The sequence below is a fragment of the Anoplophora glabripennis genome, unplaced genomic scaffold (assembly GCF_000390285.2).
Source record: "Anoplophora glabripennis isolate ALB-LARVAE unplaced genomic scaffold, Agla_2.0 scaffold547, whole genome shotgun sequence".
Classification (NCBI taxonomy): domain Eukaryota; kingdom Metazoa; phylum Arthropoda; class Insecta; order Coleoptera; family Cerambycidae; genus Anoplophora; species Anoplophora glabripennis.
The window spans coordinates 254,066-264,889 of record NW_019416690.1 but is presented as its reverse complement, the minus strand read 5'-3'; the positions used below and the strand labels follow the sequence as shown (position 1 = coordinate 264,889).

Below are 10,824 nucleotides of genomic sequence, written 5' to 3'. Positions count from 1 at the left end.
GATAGAAGCCTTAAATATCAATGTATATCGTGTTCCTTATTTTAGTTTGGAAAAGTAGGCAACCCTAATTGTCCCCTGTACAAAAAAAAATTAAAGGATTTGGACGTACTGGTGGATGGTATGAAATGATAATTATTATAAATATAAAATTCAATAAAACAAATATAATAACTTAAATATATTTTGCAATAATAAAAATTAATACAAATATGTATAGTAAATTATGAGAAATACTATTTTAATATAAATTTGGTATTATATATACTTTCTATTTACAAAAACTACAGTATAAACAATATAATTTTCACAAACATAATACTATAGGTACCTAACTAACAAGAAGCGGACTTCACTACATCTGTGAGGTATGGCGCTTCTTCCTAACAAAAAGATCTCTTATTCTGTGTGACATTTTTGGTGCGTCTTGTGAATTCATTGATGTGGGTCTCTGAGAAGTATTTTGCCAATCATGCCTCTGGGGTGGGTTGAAACCATCTAAAACAGAAACATTCTTAAGATTTACACTTCCACATGTAGTCATACAAAAAATACACCACAAGAAAGATTTAGAGAAAATAAATTTAGAATTTTTTTAAACCTAATGATATAATGAACATATGCAGAGAAATACAAATAGTTATAACTAAACCTCGGCACACTTGGAGACATGATAAGAGTTGGGATTTAAAAGCAAAGTGTATAATGTAAGCTGGCTATGTCCCATGAAATGTTAAAAATGTTAAGATAAACTAGAATCTAGTATAATTCAGTTAAAAGAATTAAAAGACGTTTTGAATAGATGTGTTTCTACAATAATAATAATAATAATACAATTATTATAATAAATGCATTTTACTAGATCATCTGAAGCGCTTTGGCCAGTATTACAATATAAAAGTTATGACTAATCATTTTGGGAGTTTTTGTTCACAATGTCATTATTTATATATAAACAAAATATTGTTTTTCACTCGTCATAATATTTTGATAATATGAATCACTATGGTTGCAGTTAGTATATATATATCAAAATATTGATATATTTGGTCTGGGTATATAGTAGTTACTTCCCATAAAATCACACACACATATAAATCGGTTTATCTAATTGGCGAGAGTACCTGCGAAATTGCAGATTGCTCTCTACCAGTGTGACATGATTGAAGGCTTAGACATTGAGTAACACTGACCATTCATATATGCATTCTGCTGTGTTTCACATAAAATTTTATTTAATATGTCATTTAATGACATTTAGCCAAACGTCACCATTTTTTGGTATTTTGACATTTTGATGTCTTTTTCTTGTTATTTGGATATGCAATATTTAGTACAATTACCTTATCAAAAATAAAGACATTATTTTTATAAAGTCATAGGAATATCTGAACTTGCGACTGTGTGATTAATGACATTATTATTAATTTTAATAAATGAGTGGCGACACATTTCATCCAAAAAACTTCCTTTTAATTTATACATTGAAAATGTCATTTCAAATGCTTATATGAGTTTTGATTTTCAACTCTCAGTGGCAGCTTCTCATACCATTTTAAATGAATAAATTATTATGTTGTAAAGTTGAAAATGGGCGAGATATCGAGTAAAAACGATTTTTCTTTAAATTCAAGATGGCGGCTGACGCAAGGGTGGAATTCAGTCGCGATTATGAATTTACACTACTATTGACCCCCCCTAAAGGTTAGAATAATAAAATTGTGGTCCCTAATTTTTTCCCGGTTAAATGACAACCCGACTGGGCTATTTGTTATTAATAATTTTGCAAAGAAAAGTAATAAAATCTATTAACTTCTTGATCTATTGTAATACTAAAACTAAATGATGGTAGATGTAAGGGGGTAAATTAAAAAGGACTTTAATTTACCCATTTACAAATGAAGTGCATTGCTTGCCTTCTAACTAGGCTCTTTATGTTAAATTGTTCGTAAAAAATTTCTTGAGCCAACTTGCAAATAAATGCATCTGATTTAAAAAATATCTGTTGATGCTTAGATCTCCATATATACTAAAATATAATAATGTTGGTAGTAGCGAAAAAATCAAAGAGATCCAAATTGTAGAAAATATAATTATTTCCAACTTTGTTTATGTACATTTATGTCGTTTAGTCAATAACAAACGGGATAATTCAATAATTATACTTTGTCACTATTTTCCCCCTTAACTTGAAAAATATCGATCGCACGATAAAATTTGTAATAAAAGAAGTTGTAGGAAATCGCATTTTCAACAACTTAAGTCCTTACCACTTTTGTTGTAAAGTTGAAAATGGCCGAGACATTGAGCAAAAACGATTTTTCCTTAAATTCAAGATGACGGCTGACGCAGGGGTGGAATTCAGTCGCGATTCCGAATTTACACTACTATTGACCGCCCCCCCTAAAAGTTAGAACAATAAAATTGTGGTCCCTAATTTTTCCCTGGTTAAGCCCTTTTTTTGTCTAACCCGACTGGAGTAAAAATAAACTGCAATATTTAATTGTTCTGCTCACTAATCTACCAAATGGTTGTTAACTATGCGAGTATTGAATCATAGTTAATTCACAATCAATTAATGACGTAAAAAAAATGTTTCATATCTTTAATCATGTTGGTAATACTTTAATTTATTTTTTACTCATTATTTTATAGTTTCATGTGATCAATGCCTTGTTTTTTTTTTTTCATGTTATTTAGTCCTATGTATGCATGAGTACATCATACCGGTCTGGCCAGGTAATTCTTTCGCATAGACAGTAAATTACATGCATCTCCCCTATCAACTTCAGGTGGAAGGTGTCGGACATGACATATCATCGAGGCTGCGACTCGGACTCTCGTAATTGGTTGGCTGTGGGAGCGCACGTGCCCCGTTGCATTTTTTTGTGAACCGATCGAATACCTAAAGCTCTTTGCTTAGTTTTATTTTTATTATTATTCCACTCAAACATTTGGTAAGAAGTAGACGGAATATTACAAAATAAAAATGGCGTACAGTGTTGAACAAAAAATTATTTACTATTAAATGGTATTGTGCAGAAAGTGCAGAGGAAATCGTTGGTCGATTTATATTTCCATACTCCGACGAACCAGTCCCCACTGCTAGAACTGTTTTGAATATTTTTCATAAGTTTGAGAATTGTGGATGTGTTAATCGGTGTACGAAATGCAGCAATCAGGAACCTCGTCAAATTCCTGAAGCAAGGAGAGAAAAAGAAGTTAATGCCTGTGCTTTTGTGGAATTAAGTGAGCTGTGTTCTTCCTTCCAAATTTTCGAAGAACTTGACATTCCAAGTCTTACAGTTCATCGCATCTTAAAAAAGAATGGTTAAAAAGCCTATAAAATGCAAACTTCTCAAGAAATTATTCCTGGTGATCAAATAAGGCGTAAGGAGTTTTGTGACTCCATTAGAGAAAAAAATAGATGAAAATAATGAATTTGCTAGGCAGATTTTATTTACAGACGAATCATATTTTTCCCTACTTGGCCGTCATAATCCTTCAGTGGTCCAATATTGGTCCCGGGAAAACAAGTATTAAGAACGCAGTACCCTCAAAAGGTAAATGTTTGGGCTGGCATTTTAGATGATAATATTGTGGGTTCCTTTTTTATTGATGGTAACTTAAATGCTGAGTGATATTTATTTATTACAAAAAGGTGTTGTACCAGCTGTACGAAACTTGGATGTAAATTTTGAGGAAATTTGGTTTCAGCAAGACGGATGTCCTGAACGCAACGCAAGGCCAATTCAAGATTATTTGGAACAAATTTTTCCTGAAAGGTTTATTTCCACAAGAGGTATCATACCTTGACCTTCTCGATCTCCAGATCTGACACCCTGCGACTTCTTTTTATGGGGTCATTTAACACAACTTCTCTACAAACATCGACATGAAAGAGCTGCAAATTTGGATGAATTACGGCTTAAAATTAGAAATATTTTAGGATCAGTTACTCCTAAAATTTTGTCAAATGTTCCTCAAGAATTTTCCGACAGATTAGGATTATGAAGCTCAAGGAGGTGGTTTATTTGAACACTTTATTAATTAAAAATAGGCTTTATTTAATAAGCACTTGAAAATAATTCATTATTTTGCTTAAGACCACTCATTTTATTTTAGAATACCGTTTTTGTTTTTACTAAAGGTTATAAATAATTTGTAATAAAGTTGGAATGCTTTAGTATGGTCTCAAAACCTCTTTATCATTCTTGTAAAAAAATATCGCACAAATAGGGTAATTACTGTACGTATGGCAACACTGCTGTCAATTCCAGGCCGTGGCTTATAGTCTTTATGCCATCGCAATAAATCAAAACCGTAATTATTGTCCAGTATTCTTTCTTCCGTATGTACGTATCTTAGACGTACGTTGTTCCCAAATTCCTAATGCAAGGCAGAGACAATAAACCAATAGTCGAGGAGAGCTTAGAACCGCAGCTTTTGTGCACTTATGGCGTTTTTTTATTCCCTTATATCGCTGGCATAAAGTTATACAAATGATATGGGGGTGGGGTCAGAATTATTAGGGGAGACTGGTGAAATATTTATATAATTTACTAACTTTGTATCGGAATAAAAATATGACCAGACCTGTATGTACGTTTTCTGCAATACAATTACAAACATTTGTAAAAATATACTTTCAAACTTATCCTGAAACTTACTGCAAAATCCGTCAGATGCTTTCAATGATTAAAATAAAAGCATAAATAAATAAAATAAAATATTTACACAATTTAGGCACAATGCTGGAAAACATTTTTTTTGTAATTTTTTCTATTACTAAATAACATTAACACTATCTCTTAAAATTGTAAGTTTCAGGGGAAAATATTTATACATTATTTCTGGGCAAGGGTCATTTTTGCAGACCTGTTCCAGCTTATATAAACTTCAGATTATGTTACGAGAAGAAAATATTAGTGTTTTACTGTATTTTTTATTGAATTAAGTAAAATCATTTCTTTGTCTTTTAATTCTTAATGTGGTAATGCAAGGCCACACAAAATCCACCTGTGTATATACCTGTCATAACTATTGCATATTTTCACCTGCCCATATATCCATACCATACCAAAAGGAGTAAAAATGAAAAGAAAATGGTGAATCATGACAATTTTTATTGAAATTTTCACTTAAACCTGAGTCGTCATCACTTGATAAAGGCCTCCTTTTAAACATAAAATTCGTGTGAACTGTGATTTTAAGGTTGAAGATACAAACGCAACACCGCAGGTGTACACATTTGTATTATCCATGAAAGGTATCTATGTAAATTAGGTGGCAAATATATTCATCAAAAACGATATTAAATTGTATGATCCATCGTAACCAGTTAAGTACATTTGTACACTATATTTTTGTCTGCTGACACACATATTATGTAACCATTAGCTTGATACATTACACATAAAACGATTTAATAAATCTATATCCCTATTTTTCTAAACCTGTCTTGTTATTTGTGTCATGTCTCCAGGCTCACCGAGCTCTAATTAAACTTCTCAAGATTAATAAACAATTAATGAACCAATATGTGTTTTTGAGAAGTTATTCAATATATTATAAGATTTTCATGTCGACAAATTTATTTTCACTAATTTTAAACAACTTATTTGGTGGTGAAAGAAGAGAATAGATACACAAGCAAAAGAGAGTGCTGAAAAGAGAGAAAAGTTAATGAAAGGAGTGCCCATTAGTAAGTTTTTAATATATTTCCAGCATGCAAACTAACCATAAATATTTCCACTGTTTTCGAAAGCATAACGCCTGGACATATAATTATTTGGAGGTTCGGTCATCGGTAAAGGTGGTGGACTTTCTCCTAAATTAGTAAATTAATTAGTAAAATATTACCAATCATATGTTACAATGAATCACTTATTTGATACTGAAAATTAAATATGAATAGTATGCATTACATCATGCAATTTGCCTGTACTTAGTTAAGTAAGTATATTAAAAACATTAATTAATATAAATCACTTTTTATCTTTAATATACGCTATATTCTGGAATTGTGTGACTCACATCAAAAAAATTCTATTTACACCATATTTTCACAATAACATTTTTTTATATATTAAAAATACTTTTTTGATCTTTACAAAGGTTTTAAATTATCAATTTTGAATGTATTTTTTTGATATTGCGATATTTCTTATTAAATTATTGTATATCACCAAAAATAAATGTGCCATGTCCAACATAAGGATATCTATCATAGGAAAATCAAAGACATACAAAAGAGTAATAGAAATCCAAAAGAACCTGGAACTAACTACCTGGAATTTGAAAATGGCTTCTACATAGAAATAAGGACCGGAACATCACAGATCAGTGAATTGAAATAATCAAGCACTGGAACAACATGGATCCGTAAACACAACAAATATAAATGCCAGCCAGAGGATTTAATCTTGTTTTAAAATTCCTTCTGAAGAATGTGATATGTCTCTTGAAACGTTAAAAAGTCTAAAGTAAAGATGTGCAACCAGTCTGGAAATTATTCAACTGTATATTCTTTGTTACACATATGAGTAAAAAAAACATTGAATTTAAAAATATTTTCAAAATACTTCTGATGACAGATGAAATGTATCTGAAGCATAATTAAACCATCATAAATAACACATCAGTGAAAATCAACCTAAAATGATTCAAAAATATATACTTTAGATAGAAGACATAACTGTATTTAAAAACTGTGATATTCCTGAATTCTGCAGACTAACGCCCCAACCAGCACTGAATTACACCCGGGAATATCTAGTAACATCACTTGTCAGCGGAATCAGCTGTCTGTCAGTTTGGCTACACTGAAGGCTTAGACATTAAGCAGTAGTGACCATTCATAGACCATTCATTTTTATCTCACAAAAAAAGTTGGTGGTAAAAATGGTGTATCCCATTTTAACATGTATGTTACCTGTTAAGTCCTTTTCAGTCCCACTAACCACATTGGAGAGAAAATTAAAAAAGGCCCGTGAAAACAGTGATGAAATAGAGAACCCGAAGGTACAATTGACGCCCAGACTACCCGTATTTTCACAAAAAGAAGATGAGTGTGCCTCATCGTGCCCTATAACATCATCCCATCTTGCCCGATAGTTCAGGTAAAATGGAATGATATCTAGTTTTTTATATATTGTTATTTAATCACTTGTGCAATGGTTAGATGCTCCTGATTTCATGTAATTATTGAAGACTGACAACAAAATGACTGAATAAGAATAAAGACGATTTTAAAACTACTAAACCCTATGAATAATTGAGTTTTAATCCTTAACTGCCCCATCTTACCCGGCCTTCCCCTAAAAGGTGCCATGAACAAATGTTATTTTAGAAAAAAATAAAGTAGAAAACCTAGTTTTCAAAATATCTAAAAAATAAATAATCTGAGATCTACTTCAACTATTTCAATGGTCCCTTACAGCGGTGGTTGATGAAAATCGATGTCATATTTTTTATAAAAAAATGGGACCCATACGATTTTAGGAGGTACAATTAGGTTTCTTTATTTTTCACAAAATTAAATTTTTATATACAGTGTGTCCACGGATTGAGTGCACGTGAGGTGTAAATGACAAAAAATTTTCGAGTTGAAATTTGAGCTTTTGGGCTTCATCTCTGCTTAACCTTAAACTAAGAAGTTGAAAAAATTGGTCCAATTAATTAATGCACAGGGTGTTTTTACGATGAATTTTAAAAAATTCTCGAGTAAAGTACCTGTTTTTAAAAATATAAAAAATATTTACTTAAGAAGGTTTGATACATCTCTTGCAGGGCAGGCGGTGCGGGAGGGAAGCCTATGCTTATACACGGTAGTTTCGTTGTAGTACCAACCTTACATAAACTAATTTGAGCAAACTAAATATAATATATACGAATGAAATTTATACAACTTATACTTTATTAGCTTGCATATATTTTTCGTGTTTAATGCACGGCAATTAACTTTTTATTTGAATAAAAGTGTCTATTCATTAGGAGCTTGTAATATTATTGATGAAATCTGGCAACATTGCCATGGCGTGGTGGTAAAAGTTGGGACAACTGTCAACTGTGCTTTGCACGTATTCCATAAACATGAATGAACATCCAAGATACAAAGGAAAAGTAATGACTGAAAGCAATATAAAATGCGTATGAAACAGAATGTGGGACTGATAAGAAAAAAGTAAAATGTGCAAACCGAGAATCCATATGATAACTATCAAGAAGCTCAGTGCATGATAGTGAGACGTTACCTTGTCAAATTGAAGATTATGACAGAACATCTATACTGTTCGTTTTGCAAAGAGATCCTTTCAATTTTAGTTTCAACTTGCTATTATATTGCATTAGATCACAAAAAATGTATTTAATATTAATTATTACTACATATGTTTTCGCTGGAATAATTTTATAATCTATAATCGAGCTATTCAAATATAGCGCGTCAGTTAATGCGTTAAATACAGCGTACAGTGTTGCCATATTTCCTTTCATTGGATCAGATGTTTGTTCAAATTTGTCAAAACGTTATATATTCATACCTCAATAATTAAATTGTAAGTGCATATTTTTATTGTTTTAAAATGTTTAGTAATATTTAATTCTTTAATGATAATTATATTTTCCCGATCCTGATCCAATTTCTTGGTCAACTAGAAGTCCTGATTTAACTCTATTGGACTTTTATTTATTTGAATTAAAACGAAGAATAAAAGATACAATAATTAATGCCATCCTCATTCAAGAAATCCAAAATTCCTGCACAGAATTTACCAAGCGCGCTGAGCGATGTGTAATGGTTGGTGGCAGCACATTTGAATAACCATTATATTATTTGTTTATTTATGTTTATTATATTAGTTACATTTTTTTTTCTAATAAATAATTTGGAATTTGTACTTTGTGGTTGTGAAAAATAAAAAAAAAAAAGAAGAAGAGAAGAGAAATTGAAAATTGACAATCTGTCATAACTTTTAGTTCTCAATAACTTTCTTAAGTAAATATTTTTGATATTTTTAGAAACAAATTCATTATAAAAACACCCTGTACATTAATTAATTGGACTAATTTTCTCAACATCCTAGTTTATGCTCAGAGCTGAAATTTCAACTCGAAAAAATTTTTGTCATCTACACCCCACGTGCACTCAATCCATGGACACAAGCGGGTAACTCTTTTTGAAACCCAGGACGGACACCTCTATTTCAATTCCCTTTTTCGCTAATTTCTCTGGAAACTTTTTCATCATGAAAGTACTCTTTATGGATCTAGAAATCATCTAAGAAAAGGTATGGGTCACATATTTATTTATCAAAATATGAGCACTTTAATTTTCATCAGTCACCGCTGGTTCCCTAATAACGCAACTTTTTTTTAATTTAAGCCATCGTTTTCGATATCCTCATGATAGACATTCTCGTTTTGGATGTGGTATATACAAAGTTCGCATTGTTACCATTAGAACATCAAATATATATCTTTAAATTGCTGCACAAATTAATTGTCTCCAACATACACACTTTAGTAAAGGTATTTACAAATGAAAAATGAATATAGAGGCACTGTAAAATGTGTTTATTTATAGTAAATGTGTGACATTCTGTACATACACTTGCTTGTGGATACGATATTAGGTTTAAATGATGTGAATAAAACATTTTAAAAACAAAAATAAAGAATGTCTTACCCATTGTATGTCGATGAGAATGTGACGCTACGCTTCCATTAGTCGACTGAAGGTCATGCCGCAAAAGTACTGAATCCGCCACATCCGGACTTGAAGTCCTACTCGATTGGGAACTAATTTCAAAATCGTTATGGTCCTGTAAATAAAGTAATGTAACAAAGCAAATTTTAAAACAACCAAAATATATTTACCTTAGGAATATCGAAGTGCAGCAACTGTTGACTTGGAGGTAACCTAGCTCTAAAAGTAATTTTGTTTATCCAGTCCATCATATCTACTTCGGAATTACTAGAGAACAGGAATTCTGAACCGTCAGTAATTATTAATCGGAAAGTATGTTTTCGTTTTTGGTAGTCTTCGGCTACTGTACACGAAGCATTGTGGATATTTAGTGGTGGACAACTTGCTTTACTTGCTGCAAAATCGTCTTTGTTTTTAAAGAAGCATAGCAACTGACCACAGAGTACAGTGTATGAATTCTTCCATGTCCTGTTTGTTGCTCTTTTTTGCCCAGGAAGTAATAACTGTTTTCTTTCCAAGAATGCCTCTGCTTCCACTGGCGGTAAAACTATATCTAAAATTTAATTGTGCCATGGAATTTTAATACTGGTCATTTCAGTGGTTTTCCCATCGATTTGACAGTATACTATGGATGGAATGTAGAGAGAGAGGTAAGGGGCCGCTTTAGAACAAGCGACATCGTAAATTACAAATTTCTTTACATCAAAAAATAATTTGAGTTTCAAACCAAGTCCATTTTATAGAAAATCTGCATTCAAATGGGGGAAAGTCTGTTATTTGTGCATTAATTCAAATTTGGACAAACTGTGTAATAAAATCTATAAATATGTATTGCTGGTTGGCTATTTGCTATTGAGCCCTCTTAAATCAATGTCGCGCGATTTGTATCCTAGGTTACGTGAGTTAGGGTAAATCGCTGCCGCTTTTGCAGTTCATGTTGGAGCAGGTACATTGCACAGAAAGTCAGCTTTGGCTCCATCCATAGTATACTGTCAAATGATGGGTTTCCCATCCACAGAATTTAACAGATTCTGTTAATTATTTAGATCATTATATTGACATTTTGGTTTTTTAATCTTCAAATTCATATGCAATTTCTCCATTGAAAAAGTAAAGAA

The 10,824-nt window shown here is 31.6% G+C and overlaps 1 protein-coding gene across 4 annotated transcripts in view; it reads right to left on the bottom strand.

The window, feature by feature from the left end:
- Positions 1-229: 229 nt before the first annotated feature.
- LOC108912647 (spectrin alpha chain, non-erythrocytic 1) overlaps positions 230-10,824 on the bottom strand; it is a 222,883-nt gene continuing 212,288 nt past the window's right edge. For 3 of the 4 annotated variants that reach the window (XM_018717949.2, XM_018717947.2, XM_018717948.2), the window contains 4 exons: positions 9,877-10,259; positions 9,686-9,821; positions 5,738-5,827; positions 230-495 (listed from right to left, as the gene is read on the bottom strand). In XM_018717949.2, the coding sequence (XP_018573465.1) occupies positions 353-495; positions 5,738-5,827; positions 9,686-9,821; positions 9,877-10,259 (752 nt within the window). In that variant the 3' untranslated portion in view covers positions 230-352. The remainder of the gene's footprint in view (positions 496-5,737; positions 5,828-9,685; positions 9,822-9,876; positions 10,260-10,824) is intronic. The other variant, XM_018717951.2, reaches the window with a different exon arrangement.